General features: G+C 42.5%; 1 protein-coding gene across 11 annotated transcripts in view; it reads left to right on the forward strand.

The window, feature by feature from the left end:
• astn1 (astrotactin 1) overlaps window positions 1-19864 on the forward strand; it is a 393364-nt gene that overhangs the window by 130069 nt on the left and 243431 nt on the right. For all 11 annotated transcript variants that reach the window (XM_079347778.1, XM_079347781.1, XM_079347782.1 and 8 more), the window contains 3 exons: window positions 1580-1654; window positions 8212-8349; window positions 11982-12132. In XM_079347778.1, the coding sequence (XP_079203904.1) occupies window positions 1580-1654; window positions 8212-8349; window positions 11982-12132 (364 nt within the window). The remainder of the gene's footprint in view (window positions 1-1579; window positions 1655-8211; window positions 8350-11981; window positions 12133-19864) is intronic.

A 19864-nucleotide genomic window follows, 5' to 3' on the forward strand; every position in this document is an offset into this window, starting at 1 on the left:
TAACACAAGACGAATATTAAAAGCAGTATAAAAATGTAAAATGTACCAAAGGTGCAGTGAAGGAGCTTTACAGTAGTGCATGTACAATGTTACATTTTGTCACCTTGTTAAAATAATCGCCTACGTCATTTTTTCAAGTTTTTCAGGAACAAAAAACTGAGCCAGATGTGGAAAATATGATATTTTTAAATTATTTTACTCAACAAGGTAATTAAAACAGATCACTATTGACATACTAACAACAATGATTGTCAATTATGTAACATGAGAAAAAGAAATGACTTTTTTAACATGTGTCTGTGACTTAGTGACTAAGAAAGTGACTACATTTGTGTTTTGTCACGTCGTCTTTTGACTTAGACAAAATAAAACACTCTTGACATAGGCCATGATATTAAAGGTGTATATCACATGATCTGTTTAACTGAGGTTATAGGCCATTTTTACCAGAGGTGACCAGCATCATAAGGAGTTGATTTAGGCAAAAAAAAAAAAAAACAATCTCAAAAAATGACAATTATTATACAATTATTTTAACAAGGTGACGATTTTAAACCTGAAACGTTTAAGAAAAGGAATAAGTGCATTAGAGGAGTGATGCCATTAGGTCGCTCTCTTCAGTCTCTCTCTGTGTTTGTTTGTGTGATATACTGTGTCTAAAATGGTTCATTTTTTTCTGGGACAAAGAACACCCAGTTAAATGTTGTGTTTGAAGGAACAAGCAGGGGCCACTCTCTCCTTATTTCAGACTTTATTTAATGACAGCCTGTTATATAAACATGGATTATTTGCTTCTGCATTTGGTCTACGTCCAAAATGTTACCCTTGGTCCGCCTTCACTGTGCACCTCTGTGTCTTATTTCCCTCGTGGTCTCCCATGTCCCCGTCACTGTGTGACAGAGTAGGCACCCCGGGGTGACTTAAATGTTTAATGACCAGAGCCCGTGGCAAGGAAGCCGCTCCCCTCTTCCTCGATGTTCTTTTTTGGCTTACAGTACAGTGTACAGGGAGTTTGCTCAGAACGACATCGGGCCACTGTCACTTCTCCTCCTTACACTCTCACTTTGCAGACTGTTTAGTCCCCGAGCTGCCACTCCCCATTAATCTCCATCATTCTCCATCTCTCCCTTCTGCCTCTTGGCATCTGTCTCATCCCCCCCTCCTCTCCCCTCTCTCTCTCGCTCTCTCTTGGTATCTCTTTTTTTCGTTGTCTGCTCTCTCCGTCATGTGACTCTGTCTCGCCCTCCTACTCTTTGTCTCTTTCTCCCATTCTGTCTCCTCGTGTCGTCCTCGGTTATCCCCTCCCCTGGTAAATAGTTATGAGCCAAAGTCACATTGCATGTCATCTGCCGGAAAACACATTTTCCAATCGGCATGTTTACACCCAGCACACGTCGCAGTGCTGCTCGTGATTGGAGAGGCAGTTGAAACAGGCGTTGGAACACGCCTTTTGATTATATGGGGTTTAGATTAAGAAGGTGGGTTCGCTGAAAAATGTATAACTTCTCTGTGTTTGATTTGAACACACCGTTGTATTCTCCCCTCTCTCCCTCTGATCTCTCTCTTCTCCTCATGGCAGTCCCTGGCCTTACACCATCTTCCAGCGTGGTTTTGATCTTGTGATGGGGGAACAACCCTCTGATCGCATTTTCAGGTACAGGTAAGGGGAACTTCACAAAACTTTGTTTTATCTGACTCCATTTGTCCTCAGTGCTGCACAACACATGCTGCACGAAACACTGTACCTTGTTATCATTCTGGTGCACTGCCTCTTCTGTGAGACGGAGCTGAGTCCGTCAGCCAGAAAAGTCTTATGTGATGCAGTAAGAGGAGATTTTTAAACAGCTCAGACACTTAAGTGTTCTCTGAAGTTGGATAATCAGTGTTTTCATGTTTACACTCGAGTTGCATTACAGCGACTTGTTTGAGACATCAATCAGAATGGAAATGTCACCTGGCTGTGAAAAGCAGCGTTTCATAATGAAGCAGCTTGGTGTGATGACGTTGATGTCATGTGATCAGCACACGACCACAGATGAGCTCTCTGTGCTCTTCACCAAACTGCTCCATTATGTTGTCCGTTCACCAGTCGCTTCTTCTCCAACTCTTCTGTTGATGTAATGATTTAGTCTAAACTCCTAGCAATGATGCAAAAGCAAAGAACTGTCATTAGTGTGGCAGAGCTCTGTGTCTTCATCCACCATCCCTGCGTCATCTTGTCTTGCCTCCAGCTGACGGCGATGCTCTCCCACAGCCAGCGAGCCCTGAAACCGTCGCCGCAGCCTGCCCGATGTGTTTACGACATCCTTCAGAATGTGTGAAAAGGGCTTCAGAGTGTGCGCCGTTTCATGCTAGGCTGCTAGCGTACAGCCATGCTGGACACATCGTTAATAATGAGGGCTGTTGAGAGTGAGACGTTGTGTGCTGTAGAAAGCAAAACAAGGAGCTCGAGTAGAACAGGTTTAACAGGACGCCTCGTTCCCAGACAGCAGAGAACCTGTCTGGGACCTGGTGAGGTTTTTAACAGCTTTCCTTCCGAACATGGTACGTTCCCTGTTGCGAGGCTGTTCAGACTGCAGGATGTGGCTTCATTATATGTCTCTGACTCCCTCCATGTCAGTATAGCAGCAAAGACAACAAGAGTTTGTGCGACTGTTTACAATTAAAAAGAGTGTCGCTGTGTACTCTCCCGGCTGTCTGCACTGTCTTTGCCTCTGAGCTGATGTTTCCTTCAAGTGCTTTGCTCATTGCCGTCCCTGCTGGCATTTTGTTCTGTTTTTTTTTTTTGTTTTTTTTTTTCTCTGGGAGAAGACCTTCTCTTCACACTCTGTCCAGCTGTGTATTTTCAAAATCTCCCAGTTCCCACTCATCCATCCATCCTAATTTAAATGTTTCAGCCCTTTGAACTTCTGAAAAACAAGCCTGTCAGCCAGTCCTCCGAAAAAGAAGACCTTGTAGATCAGCGAGTGCTTGGAGAGCAACACAATCATCCTCTTTGCTTGCCAAAGCAGATATTAGCATTAAACACAGAAGCAAATAAGGCAGTTAGAACCACAGTGGTATAGAGACTTAAAAAAAACAAAACAAAAAACAAAGCAAACTCGTGGATGCGTGTAAAATCCTCCCTAGTTGGAGGAGATAAATGTGGAGTCAGCATTCAAACACAACATTTGCCACTGGCACACTTTTAACTGCCAGGAGCTTCTCTGAGGACTACAAACATGTTTTCCACTCAACAACTGTTTTCTCAGGAGGGACTCTCTCTCTCTCTCCTCTCTCTAAGTGTGAACCAAATAAGATGTATAGCAGCACATTGGTCCCCAGTTGTCCATTACACAGCAGCGCTCGTTTAAATGGCTTCTAATTTGTCCTGTGGTCACCCAAACACGTCAGACTGCATCACGGGGAATTTCAATACTCCTGCTACACAGTCCCAGGGGAGAAGGTGGAATGACTTCTGAGAGAAGTGGCAACAGCTTTCAGAAAAATGATCCAGAAATATTAGCATTTTAATAGAGCTAGCACTCCTTAATAACTTGCTAGAACTCAGCGTTTTGCAGTGAAAGGAAGAACGGAGGCACTTTGATCCAAAGAAAAACTTTACTGCGAAACAAAGGGAGTAATTGGTTGGGTGTAATTAAGTTTTTTTTTTTTTTTTCGATTCTGCTATGGTTTCATTTGGAGTCATTCTTAAAGTGACTGGTAATTGATGCAATGCCCACAATAGGCTGCCCTTTTTTTATGCTAACTTAGTATTTTTATGAAATGCAAATTGAACAACTGTGGATGAGGAAATGTGTTTAGTTTGCATAAAAATGGTTGTTAACCATTTAATCAACAAGTGCTGCTCTTTTGTGCTACAAGTATTCATGCATAATTCATCAACGTTAATAATACATTTCATGTTAATCAGCATGCACTGTTTAACTTAAAGTTGGAAGTATTAGGTTTCATCTGCAGAGTGTTTAAAGATTGATGATGTTCATTGACTCACAAATAAAGAATTGTTTTAAAGCCCTCGTTGGAGACATCTGTTGTTTACAGATTTATAGCCCTCTTTAGTCTCACGGGAGACTCTTATTGGCTCTTCTTTGCCAGGGTTTCTCATTCAGTATGCATTGCGTCCATTAGCACAGTGTCCTTCTGTTCAGGAGAGAGTTATGGATAAAAAGGGATAACTTTGCTCAAAGGTAAAATAAATAACTTTCAGCCGGCAGATATTCTCGAACACTGAGTCAGCGAAATCCTTCATCTTCTAAAGTAGCCCTTTCTGACAGAGCACGGTGGCTGCTCGTGCACATTGCGGAGAACAGATCTTGATGGAGTGTGAACTAAAGTCACACAGACAGATCAGATCACATGTGTCTTGATTGTGTCACAGATTTTGTCTTCATAAGATGAAGTTTTAGTCGTCTTCAGTGTTAGTCCAAACTCAGACATCACAACAACATGAATGTGCATGACGTGTTTTTCAAACATCATTGGGCATATTGGATTAACAGTATAATCTATTTCTCATTCAGTCTCGTCTCAGTCTCGGACTGAGCAGACTCCAGATTTGAAATCAAGACCAGCACTGACAGGTGATTTACTGTGAATAGAAACCCCTGTCTAAAACAACACATGACTTTCATGAGTTTGTAGTTAGAGTTCTTTCCATCGTTACAGCACCAACCTTTCCACTGTAACTGGTCCAGAGACACGCCCTGCACACTCGATGATAATGTCTTGGCCTTGTTTCAGTCTCGCCCTGCCTTGGTCTTGTCTTGGTCTCAGAGCACTCTTGACCAAAACACTACTCGTAGGCTGTTATTTTGAATTGCCCCCCGGGAACAAATACTTTTTCTTTTTTTTTTTAAAGATTTATTTTTGGCATTTTGTGCCTTTATTAGAGATGAAGGACAGGAGCAGAGATCAGGGAGAGAGAGTGGGGAGCGACATGCGGGAAGGGAGCCACAGGCCGGACGTGAACCCAAACAAGGACTGTAGCCTCGATGCATGGTAGCACGCGCACTGCCACTGTGCCGACAGCGCCTCCCAACATTTTTCTTTTTTTAAATACACTGCTCAAAAAAATAAAGACACTAAAATAACACATCCTAGATCTGAACGAGTGAAGTATTCTTATTAAATACTAAGTTCTTTACATAAATGAATGTGCTGATCACACAAAAATGATCAATGGAAATCAAATTTGTTAACCAATAGAGGTCTAGATTTGGAGTAACACTCATAATGAAAGTGGAAAAACACACCACAGGCAGATCCAACTTTGTTGTAATGTCCTTAAAGCAAGTCAAAATGAGGCTCAGTAGTGTGTGTGGCCTCCACGTGCCTGTACGACCTCCCTACAACACCTGGACATGCTCCTGATGAGGTGGTGGATGGTCAGTCTGTGGTGCATTGTGGCGTTGGTGGATGGTGGAGACATGATGTCCCAGATGTGCTCAGTTGGATTCAGGTCTGGGGAACGGGCGGGTCAGTCCATAGCGTCAGTGCCTTCATCTTGCAGGAACTGCTGACACACTCCAGCCACATGAGGTCAAGCATTGTCTTGCATTAGGAGGAACCCAGGGCCAACCGCTCCAGTATATGGTCTCTCAAGGGGCCTGAGGGTCTCATCTCGGTACCTAATGGCAGTCAGGCTACCTCTAGCGAGCTCATGGAGGGCTGTGCGGCCCCTCAAAGAAAAGCCTCCCCACACCATTACTGACCCACTGCTAAACTGGTCATTCTGGAGGATGTGACAGGCAGCAGAACGTTCTCCACGCCGTCTCCAGACTCTGTCACGTCTGTCACATGTGCTCAGTGTGAACCTGCTTTCATCTGTGAAGAACACAGGGCGCCAGTGGAGAATTTGCCAATCTTGGTGTTCTCTGGCAAACGCCAAACGTCTTGCACGGTGTTGGGCTGTAAGCACAACCCCCACCTGTGGACGTCGGACCCTCATTCCTCCCTCATGGAGTCTGTTTCTGACCGTTTGAGCAGACGCATGTGTGGCCTGCTGGAGGTCATTTTGCAGGGCTCCTCCTCTTCCTCCTTGCACAAAGGCAGAGGTAGCGGCCCTGCTGCTGGGATGTTGCCCTCCTCCGGCCTCCTCTACGTCTCCTGATGTACTGGCCTGTCTCCAGATAGCGCCTCCATGCTCTGGACACTACGCTGACAGACACAGCAAACCTTCCTGCCGCAGCTCACATTGATGTGCCATCCTGGATGAGCTGCGCTACTTGAGCCACTTGTGTCGGTTGTAGAATTCGTTTCGTGCTTTCACGAGAGTGAAAGTACCACTAACGTTCAAAAGTGACCAAAACATCAGCCAGAAAGCATCCGAACTGAGAAGTGGTCTGGGGTCACCACCTGCAGAAACACTCTCTATCTGGGGTGTCTTGCTATCATGCTGTCATCTATTCCATTTGCACAACAGCATGTGAAATTGAGGGTCAATCAGTGTTGCTTCAAAAGTGGGCAGTTTGATTTCACAGAAGAGAGATTGAATTGGAATTATATTGTGTTGTTTAAGTGTTCTCTTTAGTTTTTTTTTTAGCAGTGTATATTGCATTACACTGTGAGGCCGTCTGTGAGTGCCATCCGTTAGGCTGTCTTTGATTTTAACCTGAGTGCAGGGTTGAGGAGGATAACGCTGAATGAGTGAGTCACAGTGTAGATTAATTGTGAACACAAATGGAGAGGTAAGGAGGTGAGAGAGATGCTGATAGGACGGTGCTTACCAATGCAGAGCGAGAGAGAAAGAGGGACGGAGAGAGAGGTATTAACAATGTGCTTTTATCTTGTACCTGCCAAACAGCACTATCCTTTTTTCCAAAACAGTACAACCTGATCCTGACCCGCTGAGCAATGATTGGCTTGCACCACTGTGTCACGAAAGGCAAGCAAATCTAATAGGTCAAACACCGGGCAACTCCTGGTGGCCAGTGTTGACTTTCCTAATCCTAAAGGCATAATATGCATCATTTTGAAGATTATTTGAGCAAACATCTAACCTACCCTATTGTAAGTACCGTATTTTCCGCACTATAGGGCGCACTGGATTATAAGGCGCACTGTAAATTAATGGTCTATTTTCTAACTTTTTTCATATATAAAGCGCACCGGACTATAAGGCACATTAAGCAAAACAAAACAGTCAGATAAATCAGTCAGTAAAACTTTATTAAACACATTCATAATGAGCGTACCGTATTCTCCCAGTCTTGTTCTGTTGTAACACGTAAAAAACGCAGTCTGATGTCGCTAAATCAAACGTTAGCGTATTCACATTAACTCCCAGTCTTCTTCTGTTGTAACACGTAAAAAACACAGTCTGATGTGGTTTGAGTTTGAAGTCCGCGTCATAAGCGTGTCTCTTGAAAGGTGCTATTTTAGGGTCTTTATACACACAAACTGTAATGTTATGGTGAAGCACGCGTGTATTACTCCGCGACGCTCCTTACTACGGTAGCCATAGCAACCAGAATTACCGTAATCCATATAAAAGGCGCTCCGGATTATAAGGCGCACTATCGTTTTTTGAGAAAATTAAATACTTTCAAATGTGCCCTATAGTGCGGAAAATACGGTAATGACTCTTCTGGAGAGAGAGTGAATTCAAATTCCCTCTTGATTGGAGTCCGGCCTGCCGATAATAACGGACAATAGACGCTTATCAAGTGACTATTGGCACGGATTAATTTAATATAAATACTAGCTATCATAGATGTATTAGCTTTACTCACCTTTGCATTTGATTTGAGTTTCACTGAATTACACTAGCAGATCTCGCTCACCAGCAGAGGGCGCTTTATAGATAGAGTGTGAAGCTGTGATGCACGTACATGCACATTTACTTTCCAGTTGAGTGACCATCTTGTCTTTACAAAAACGTCTTTTTCACAAGTGGTTGATAACTGCATTTGAGGAATCAACGCAATGAGACCATGGACCAGAACAGATGGACCATAGATCTTAGAAAGATATCGCCCATATATCAGTGTCAGATCTCACATATCTGTCGAGCCTTTTCTTGATTACATAGTCTGTGCTTCCTTCAGCTTGTGTATGTCTGTGTATATGCTGAGTGTCGTTTTGTCTCTCTCGACATAACTATTTCTCGTTGTTTTTCCTCCTTTCATGACTCTAACTTGTTTCTTTGTTTTCCTTTTAAATCTATTCTTCAGCTGTTCTTGTCTGAACCACCTTTTCTTTCCTCTGCAGATTCACATACACTCTCGGAGAAGGGATGTGGCTGCCGTTGAGTAAAAGCTTTGTCATCCCCCCCGCTGAGCTCGCCATAAACCCCTCAGCCAAGTGCAAGACGGACATGACGGTCATGGAGGATGCGGTGGACGTACGGTAAGAGATTATATGGACAACTTCCCACTAAAGCGCCAACTAAAAAAAAACCAAACACGTTGTTTAAAGCCACAACACCAAAGTGAACACAACAAGTTCATTTTAATAGCTGCTGTATTTCTAGAAGTTTCTGTCCACGTTGTGTTTGATCGTGCCTGATAAAGCTTCGCAACACAGAGTACACATCGGCTTTTGAAAAGTCTTTCTTCTGAGCATCTTTTTTTTTATCCGCTAAAAAAAAAAAAAAAAAAGTTGATGTTTACTCTCAGGCTGTCTCGCTGTATTATATTCTCACTTTATCACCATTTGCTTTTATTTACTGCCGTTGGAGTGAGCCTTAAACAGCCCTGTGGGGTTGATTCAGAGGTCTCGGCTGTCATGATTCACAGACTCATAAAACTTTTAGGATCTAACACAAAATCTATGAAGATTGAGGGGAAAAAAAAACATTTAAAGAAAAAGAATAACGAATTACGTGGCAATAAAGCGCCATAAAAAAAGATTTCCATTGCTAAATGCTTCACAACTCCTTGAAAGAAAATGTGCTCTGGGTGCAATGAGTCTTTGTCTCTTGCCTGCAGATTGAGAATAACAACGCTGCAGGTTCAGACTGGACTCAGCTGAAAGCAGAGGCACTACAGCATTAGATTCACATCCTGCTTTGATAGCAGCAGGATATGTATGATTATAAGACACATTATTGAGCATGATGGTGATACAAGCATTAAGACAGTTAGCTCATATTCTGCTATAAAACAATGTGACTCGTTGGGTTGGGATTAGTTTGCACAGTTCTCTAGAAGAAAGCAGACTTTGTCAGATGATTTAGACGCAGTGAGTCTTATGTTATGTTGCATTGAACAAAATATAATGATTTAAGAGAATTATTGTTTCATGAAGTAACTCTTCAAAAAACCTGAAATATTAGAGTGGACAGATGTGCAAAAACTGGAAATGTGATGTGTTTAAGTTTGTTTACATTCAAAAGGTTGGAAAGAAGACAAGATATTATTTTCCATAGTGTGTGTCTTGCTTTTGTTTCATGATTCTGATCCTGGAACGTTTTCATTCGTCATGTCACGTAAGCCTATGCGGGCTGAGCATATCAATGTATGTATGACATGATGATCAAATAAAAACAAACACCATCTTCAGCTTCCCTGAACCGCCAGCCCGTTCCCTTTTCATTCAGTTCAGGGAGCACGGGGAGGCTGGGAGTTGTGTGGCTGCCGCACGTCCTGTTCACAACCAGCTCTGATATTAGCGAAAGAAAGAACATTTACACAACCACCTTAAAGAATGTCTTCATCATTTTACTGAAGCCTGGATAATCTGAACCGTCTGAGCTCTGATTCTTCGAAGGGTTGCTCCAGACTCGAGGACGATCAGAACAGAATCGATTATCTCGTCGCGTGAGTGGAACAACGATCCAGTCTTACCGTCCCCGACGATGGGCGATTTCTTTCAAACACGTTTGATGCTTCAGACAGTTACATCATGAAAGGGTCTGGCAGAAGTCGAGTGTGACAACAATCACTGAGAGAGACGACGGAGGACAGAGATGGAAGAGACCCGCACAGGTGCGCCTGAAGAATACACAACCAGATGTCGTCCACATCTCCTCTGACATTTCTTCAACCAACATTTTGACTATTGTTTGCAAGTTTCATGATTGAAATTTGAGCTCACGTGAGCTGTTAAAATTCTAAAAGAGTGTGACGCTGCAAATTTAAAACTCCTGCGTGAGCTTAGCTTAACCTAAAGTTCCTTCAAACCAGCGCTGAGGAGAACACAATTATCCAGAGGTCTTTAAGTAGTGTAACCCAGAAAACGTGTTTTAAGGAGGACCCCGTCACCCGTAAAATGAAGCTTTTAGCTCGTCGTCAGAGGAGGGATTGATTGATTTCCTGACTTCTCGTGTCCTCACTGTATTGGATGGATTAGCAGACGTGCAGTGGGAAAGCACAGCAATGGTACATTAAGCACCGAACTATTCCCATCTTGATGACTCCATGGATCTGTGTTTGGTAGGAGATGTTTTGCTGAGCTGTAACAGCCTGTATTTGCATCACCTCCGTTTGACGGTGTGCTGGATGCTGGAGCTTCAAAAAGATGTCAGACATGGCAGTAAACCGTTTGTCATCGGGGTATTTAAAGGAACAATGGTCGGCTGTGTTTTGGCGGTAATTGCGCTTCCCAAATAATTTAGCATTCACACTTGCTGTGAGTTTCATCATCTGTGAGGCTCTGTTCAATAGCTCTTCCCTGAGTACATGACAACAAAGCACTGAGCAATTATAATAGAAAAATGGGTTTGTAAGATAGCATCAAGTTCACTGTGCAAGGGAATAAACGCCCCTGTCTCATAGGTAGGTGGGGGAAACAGAGGGACGACGAAACCAAAGTGCCTTTAAGAGGTCATGATTCTCCTCACTGAGGCGCGGGTCACAGCAGCACTATTAAATGTTATCACCAGCACCATTCAAAGACAACAAAACAAAAGGATGTGAGATTTAGAACCGCTGCAAAAAAGCTTGACTTTCTCTCTCTCTCTGCTTCTTTATCTGCAGCTGTCTCAAAGAAAGTCCTCGTGCTGGATCAGGTGTTTACTTGACCCTGCAAAAAGGTTTACACGATGCCATAAAAAGCCACACACAAAGTTTCTGCTCGGACCAAGGTTAAGACGAGAGTTTTCTGTTGGGTTTTTTTTGTCTCCTGAAATCTACTACTTTGCATATTGTGATGTAAAAACTCAGAGCTTTCTCTCGGTGATTGCACAGACTGAATTAAACATGCAGGTGTTTGTAATTCATGCACAAAATGAACGTTCTTGATTACTCTGAAATAAAGAGCAGATTGTCAGAAAAATATCTGGCAGAGCAAAACATTGGAGCACAACTTTGACAGCTCCCCATCTCTCAATGAGCCGACTAATCACTCAAAATAAATCATTGGAATGTGTACTCAGCGTAAATAAAGGCTTCAGTGAATCAGCGTCAAACATTACTGTCCAAGCTGCGACCTCCACCAATGCAGAAGTGCAAAATCCTGCCGTTTTTCGAGCGTCCACTTGAGGCAGACTGCAGGACACCTCGAAGTCACATACACAACTGGTTTAAAAAAAGAAAGTGGTGCCGGTTCAAGTCCCGATGCAGTCCAAAATATGGATGTTTGGTCTAGTAGTTGGAGAGGTGCCAGACCTCTTCTTGAGCACTGCCGAGGTGCCCTTGAGCAAGGCACCAAACCCCCACCAGCTCAGGTGGCGCTTTCAGTGGGGGCATTCTGATACCTCTCCATTAATGCGTGTTTAAATCCTGCTGGTGCCTGTGTGTGTGTGTGTGTGTGACAAACGTGTCTCACACACACACACACACACACACAGGGATTAGTAAAGCATATATATATATATATATATATATATATATATATATATCATCATCCAATCATATTTACAGTCTACGTGTCTGCCATGTCCTTCTTTATTTTAATTCGTACATGGATTGTGTTGCTCTTGGTGTTTCCTGTTGTAAATTGTAATTTCGGTGCCGACAAAGCATTAGTAAGAACACACAAACTGAGCTGCACACGACTAAACAAGCCTCCTCCTCTGTTGCTCATGTCTGCTGTCACAGGGAGGAGCTGATGATCAGCTCATCGTTCGACTCGTTGGAGGTTCTCCTGGATTCCTTCGGGCCCGTCAGAGACTGCACCAAGGACAACGGAGGTTGCAGCCGCAACTTCCGCTGCATATCTGACCGAAAGCTGGACTCCACCGGATGTGTGGTGAGTGGTTCCTTGGTATAAAAAAAAAAAAACTCTGGCTCCAAGCTTCCATACATTAGCACAAAAAAAAAAGAAAAAAAAAAAGGCTGACCGTGACCGTCCTCTTAGGTTTTAATAAAAATCATTTTCAAAGTACTTTACTTCCAACACACCCCAAGCCTTGGGGACTTTTGATCTCATGCCCACTCATACCACCTCTTCTCTATTGTTTCGTATTCCAATGTTGTATGAATATCCTGTTGTGGCCATCAATTATTAAGTCCAGCTAGCTGTGTAAATATTCATGAGCATTTCTGCAGGCTGAGATGACCCACATCAAGGACAAGCAGCTCTGTAATGTGTCTGAGTGGACAGTTTGACTCCGCCGCTCGTCTCTTAGGCCGACAGCACACTCATTACCTCCAGGTGGTGCTTAGCAACCAGGAAATGTAGCAGCCAGGTTTGTTTAAAGTGTTCATGTTATTTGTGGAATCTTAGTGCCTTCTGCTTGTGTTTTGCTTCAGCTAAATCACCTTCCCTCTAAAAGCTGTCAGGACCCCCCCCCCCCCCCCCCCCCCCCAGAAAATGTAATTTCTTTTCAAGTACTTTGATGCACTTGAGTGGAGCTTTTCAGGTGGGCTGGGATGCAAGTCATGCAATTCGGGATGCTTCATCTTATCTCCTGTAATGCACGTCAAGGAGAGGGAGAGCTTGTAAGATGTTTTTGTTTTTTTGTCTTTTTAATGGGAGAATGTTTCACTTATAGATTAGAGTGGACTCATGTATTTTCATGCAACTATGCGATGGTTTAGTAAACATCAGCACAGAGGAGCTGAAATGTTTTGGGCAGCAGGCAGACAGTGGATTTGCATATTTTTGGATTACTTCCTTGTTTTTTCATCAACTTCCTTTAAAGTCGTTGTTGACATTTTTAATAGGCGGTGGCTTGCATTCTTGTTTATAGTAACTGTGGCGTTGGCCAATCCTAAAATAAAATGAAGCTGTAAGAAGAACTGGTGTGGAAGCTAAGCAAAGACCTGCGTTGGATGAGGGCAGCAGAATACATCCAACCAAACAAAAGACACCAGGAAATCAATATCAGTGTTGAACATGTTTACTGCATACATTTTTGACTTTCCTTCAGTAAACACACCTACAGTATACCACCCACTACATTACATCCCCGATCTGCTGCTGAGTTCAGAAACGTTTTAGTGCCTCTCTGCAGAAGTTCTTCTGCTGAAAATGTGGCTTCATGAAGTTATGTGATATTCACTTTCATAACCAATAAGCTCTTTCTGAGATCCAAGCAGTGAAACCACATTGTTTTGATTTGAAGCTGAGTAACCAGCAGTCTGATGAAAAGCTTGCAACGCAATCAATTTTCTCCTGTCTTAAATTGTTCTTTAGGTTTAAGTTTCCTTTGATGGATCCTTCGGGGGGGCAAAACATGGTCTGAGGACGATGATAAAATGGCGCTGTAGTGCATCCTAAAACAAACCAACCAAAAAGAGGTCTTTGTAGACTTTCAACTCAACTTATTACATGTGAAGTATCAGAAGTTTTGTGTGGTTTATAGGGTCCATGCTTGAACAAACTGGGCTTCCTACATGTCAAATCATTGAAGACACCTTGAAGATAATACGTTGTTGGCCTCAGTGGCCTGATCTCAGACTCGATCCCCTCTCCTGTCTCTCTATGACTGATAAACCATGGTCAGCTTTATCTGGACCCTCAGCACTGACAGCCTGCTAATGACTATTTCTCCTCTGACAGGATTAATTAGCATTCACTTACTGCGACTCGATTTAACAGTTTTTGATTTTAGCCGACATACCCATGAAAATGAAGGAATATGAGCGACTGAATAATATAATCAGAGTTCTTACATCTTAAAACTTAATTGGCGAAATAATTCTGAACAGTCTTTTTTGATGTTTTCAGAAGTTCCCCAACATGTGTAGTGTCTTAGCCGTTAACTTAGTATGATAATTACCATTTAGAAGCACAGCTGAAACTGAAGGAAATCTCATTATTTTTCCATTAGTGTGTGTTTTCATAAAAGTATTGTTCAGTAAATACTAACGTGATGCCGACGACAATCTCAAACAGTTTGCACTGAATACTGCTTAATAATCCGTAACGTTAGCATCATGCTACGGCCCGCTCTCTCTCTGCCTCACCTGCCCTCATCAGTCGTGTGTCTTTCAGGAACAGTGAGTGCATGTGGTTATGCTAGGCAGTTAGAGCTGGAGTTTAGGGGAGCGGCTCTGTCCAGCCTTCTTGAGGTTTGGTGGGACATATTAGGCGAAACACGGGTGAATGGAGGTTCCCATCTGACAACCCTGGTGATGTCCTGGCTCTTGCTGCCAGTCAGTCTACACAGATGAGTTGAGTTGTGGAGGCCAGGATGTCGAAGGGTAGGTAGGGAGTATCAGTATCTGGAGCTTGGTGGTACAGAGCCTAGGACCAGCAGAAATTGGCAATGCTGTTTTGGTTGTGGTGGCAACTCATGGCCATAGGATAGGTTATGTATCTAATCAGGAGGATGTAGGGGCAAGGGGGGTCTTTACTAAATACTTACATTAGGGCACAGGTATCCTGTGTTTATTACAAACTTTTATGCCATCACTGAATGTAATTGGACGGGCCACCAGACCAACACAAACAACACTCTTGTGGCTACAACTTGTTGGAATATGTGAAATGGACCTGAATAATAATATTGTCCATTGCTTCACATCAATCTGTCAGAGGTCCACAAAGTTGCAACAACATTGCATTGAAAAGTCTGAGATTAAAATATCCATCCAGCTTCATGTCTTGCATCAAGAGATGACGGAGTGGAGATTTTCCACCATGCGGGGCTTTGAAGTGTGGAAGGCATTTGACGACGCTTTAGTCACGCTTCTATGTTTTTTCTGCTTCTCTTCCCTTGTGTGGAAAGCACGAGAAGACTCAGGTATTTGTGTCACACGATGTGTTCTTTCTTTACACACAACGACTCGGAAGATTTTATTCGCCTTTAAACAACAGCTTTAATTTGCCAACGTGGAAAGAGCAGCTCCTTCATGTTGCAGTGTGTTACAAATCCTCGCCAAAAGCACAAAAAAAAAAAAAATCTACATCAACATTTTCTCCCTGAAATTAGTCTCACTTCAGTCCTTAAAGCAACAGTCAAAACATGTTCTGCCAATGCTTTGAGGTATCATGACAATCTCCTTTTGTATTCTATTAATTATTTATCCTCCTGTTATCTTTCCATCCCTGTGAGCATGTTGAAGAATACTGTGATATTATTCTAAGAAACAAGAACAAAGAAGACATCTCTGCTTAGTTGCAGCACTTATCCCTTAATGTTTCTGTTTTTACATCATCTGTGGCTGTTCACTGAAACCACAAAGGAAACTGTCATCCTGAGGAGGAGAAATATGAGCCTTATTATTACAGGTAGGAGGTGTACAGTATGTAAGATGGGGGGAGTGATTAATAATGAATCACTTTCCAGTGCCAGTTTTTCTGTCAAATGTTGTCAATTGTAAAGTACAGAAACATAAAATGATATCTGATCCATCAGAACTTAGTTCCTCTCACAGTGGAGAAGTGAAACAGACCACAGGCGGTGCATTTAATGTCTTCTTTAAAGGCATATGATCAGATACACTTTTTAAGATTTTGGGTTAAGTGGTGTTTAGGTCCTGACAGAAATGAATAACTCATGTGCTCTGAAAAAGCACAAAGAAAATCTCTTGACATCTGTTGCAGTAAGCTACAGATAAGTTTATACTTCTTACTACTCCTTTTCGACATGTTACTTTTTTACTTTTATTTTATTTTATTGATTATTTTATTAATATTATTTTGTTGTTGTTTTCAACATGTTCAAAATAAGACAACAAAATAAAAAAAGTTACAAAAAAAACAGAAAACTAAATATATAAGCTGCATAGCACCAATTTACTCTGTGAGTTTACTGAATAAGGCGTGAGACGACGTCGTTTTGACAGAACACACTGAGGTCATCTCATGGAGTAACGGCGCTCGTGCATGTCAGTGAGGGGCGGGGCTTTTAAGGAAGCACAGAAAGCAGGGGCTGGGTGTCGGTGGAGTGCTGAGCGAACGCTCGTTTCTGAAAAATACCAACCCTCCCCTTAAGACGTACTTTGATTTGGGCTCTAAATTGTAGGTGTGAACTGGTTGTCAGCTCTGTGATTGACTGACCAACAGGCCAGGCTGTAACCCCGCCTCTCGCCCAGTGACAGCTGCGATCAGCTGCAGCGCCCTCGACCATGAACTTGAAACGCGGTATAGATAATGGATGGATAAAAGTTCATGTTGGTGAAAGCATTCCACTCTTACTTGAATTGTTCTTACTTATTTACTCCTTCTCACTGCTTCTTGTGATCAACTTACGAGCTTAGATCACATGACTCTGTTCTGAGTGACAGACAGGTGGGCTTGTGAGGTTGCTGGATTACCAGTACTTTCTCAGTCATTGTTTTTCTGCAGTATTTTACCATTTCTTTTATTAGCTCTGGGAGCACATCCCATCCCTTTCACTGCATTCATCCTGTTCGTGGTTGAGAATCTTCCTAGAAGCCCGCTGCCACTGCCTTTGTAAATCAGACAGTTATTAAACACGTGTTGCGAGCACAAATCAAATGACAGAGGCCGTACAAAATTTGCCTTGCACTTTTTATTCGTGGAAATGTGGTCCCGGATGTAAACTATCATCCATCACAAAGACGGAGGCTGGAAGAAGCATTTTGCCTGACGGGATTTACATTTTTCTAAGCTTCTCAAGGTTTGCCTATTTAAAATTGATTAAATCAGGAAAATGTCATTGAGATTCTGAATCTTATTTACAAGAGTGTCCTGACAGGCAGCAGCCTATGAAAACCTCGCTCCTCACCTTTACATACGCTCACCCTGCTCCTGTCCATCAGCACGCAGCCTCATTCCCAGCTGCCGCTGCATATATTACCGTATGTTTTCGTAATTATCTTGTGACTGTCAAGCTCATAAATGAGCCTCTCATCCGTCTAATCAGGGTGGTAAACTGGCTGGGCCCCAGCGCTCTGATTCCACCCGAATCAATTAACACCTTGTCTGCCTACGCGCTGCCTTGTCTGCGTGTAATATCTTTGCTGTGTGTGAGATCCACTGATGCTGGCGGTTTGCACTGACCGACCCGCTCCGTCTGGATGAGGTGTTTCACTCGTTTGGGGGCGGGGGCAGCTTCATAATCACAGGATGATTGCGAGATTAATTAGCTTAGCCCTGTCACTTGTCTCCTCGGAAAAATGGCGGAAAAAGCGAGGATGTTGTTAACGGAGAAGACTGCAACAGAGATGAAATATACAGCAGGGCACCTTCCTGTGTGTTTGTGGAGCCTCATACTTACAGATGTTGAACATCACTGTTGTTTTAGCATGTCTGGTAAACAGGAAACAGGTCTGTTTGTGTAATTCAAAAGACTTTGATTGCTGAGTAGATAGATTGGATCGATTTCTTCCTAACCCTGTTGATACTTTAAGCGCTAATAACTTGTGTTATTAGCGCTGAAGACTCAAGAGTAAGAAGAGCCGTCTGTCTGGAACAATGATATACATGCCATTTTAAAATAGGACTATTATGCACACCCAATATACAGTATACACAGTGCATCAATCTTACTTTATAGCACAATACTTCAGCAACTGTCACGGCTTATCCTACTCCAAACATCCAGCTTCTTTTTTAATAACAATCCTTGACTGCACTAAACTGTACAGTATGTGCTGCAGGCTAATGCACTTCTCTCTCACCACTTTGTATTGGCCTCGTACCCCTTAGGCAGCAAAAACCAATCTTGACTGGGATCGCATTTTGGGACACTAAGCAGTGTTGAGAGGAGTCAATACCTGGCACAGATATAGCGAGACCTCAGCCCTGAAGAGGAATGGAAGCACATTAGATTGTCACTACTGATGTTTTCTCTCCTTGGGCCATTAGTTCTCTGTGAGGCTGTGTGTGTCCAGATTCCGACTACTGATGGACGCTTCTGCTGAAGATGAGTTAATGGAGGGCTTTACATATACACCATATATTCATGTAGATTTAATTCAATAAACAGGAATGTTTATCTATTTTTAAAGAACAGCCATCAGAAGGAAGCGGCTGTTTTAGGTCAGTATCGTTGGGCCGTGTGATTTCACCGACTTAGTAACACAGTCAGCGGTGGAAGAAGTGGCTGCGACACATTGGGCTCGCAAAATGCAAAAAGCATCAGAGTCTGAAACAGCAGTAAACGCCAACTAAACTTTAAATATGAGGCGGGCTGTACGTAGTGTCGGCTGAGGCTAACAGACGAATAAAGCTAAGCAGAGGACAGCCGAGTGCACGTCCCTGCAGATATTATATGACGTCACTGCATCATTGTCGCTGTCGTCCTTGTCTCAGGTTTAGTAGCTTTACCTGGTGCAAGTCTTCTCCCCTAACTTAAGTCTCAGTGGCAAATAAATAAATCACAAGCCAAAACATGTCGAATGGACTTGGACCGACGCTTGGATAGCGCTTTTCTAATCTTTTGACTTCTCAGAGCGCTTTCCTAAACCGCATGTCACACCTACTGTAGTCTATACATTCAAACACTGATGGTAGAGGCGGCTGTGAAGGGAGACCATCAGAAGTAATTAATCCCATTCATCTGTGTTCATACGCCAGCGACTCTACCAGCTGAGCCAGAGCTGCCAAAGTTGTCTCGTTCCTCATCAATTACTACGTGAGCTTTATAAGTTTGGAACCTTTCAAACTTATCTCAACTAGCATGTACTCGTTTAGCCACAGCTGATACACATCATGGTAAGAGATAGTCCACACGCAAACTGTTTGCATAAAACAGGCTGACGACACATTAGTTCAGATTTCTCTGTCTTTGCCGGCTTTGCTACTTTCTGTATTTTTTAGGAGAGTTTTAGGACGGAGCACAAAGCGCTCAGAACCAAATAATGACTTTCTGCTGCTTAAACAACTTCAAAGACAACAGATATGACTCGATCTGTTATCTGAGGACATTTATAATAAATCACAGAGAAAAGTTAAGATGAAATGAGAATAGAGCAGTTTGCATCATCTCTCTTTTTTTTAAATGAATTTAACAAAAGTTTTCTAAAGGAATAGAAATGTCAGAAGAAAAATCCCTTCACATAATTGATTCGCTTGCCGTCATATTTTTGTGAGATTGATTTGCTTTTTTAAATGTCTGAGGTTTTTTGTAGCGCAATTAAATAATTTGAGCCTCAGAGCTGAGTGAGAATGTTAAATGTTGTGACCTAGACTGGCTCATAGCTGCAGCTTTTTCTTTTTTTTTTAAATCAAAGAAACAACCTGGAGTTGTAAAGATAATTAACATGACAGTGTTTTGAAAGTACAGAAATATATTGTTTTTATAAAATCAAAACCAGAGCAAACCAGCTGAAGATTCTTCAAACATTTGCTGAATCCATCATGTTTTCCTTGATACTGCATTTGTCTACTGAAGGAACCCTGACTCTTCTAAATGGTAAATGAACTTGAGCTTGTTTATATTTGTTCTAGTCTTCTGACCACTTAAAGCTCTTTCACACCGCAGGTCACACCTACACGTTCATACACTGGTTGTATAGAGGCTGCTGTGTGAAGAGACCATCAGAAGTAATTAATCCCATTCATACACATTCGCACATTGCCAACGAAACAGCAGGATCAACTTGGAGTTAAGTGTTACATCGGA

Source organism: Symphodus melops (assembly GCF_947650265.1).
Source record: "Symphodus melops genome assembly, chromosome: 7".
Taxonomy (NCBI): Eukaryota; Metazoa; Chordata; class Actinopteri; order Labriformes; family Labridae; genus Symphodus; species Symphodus melops.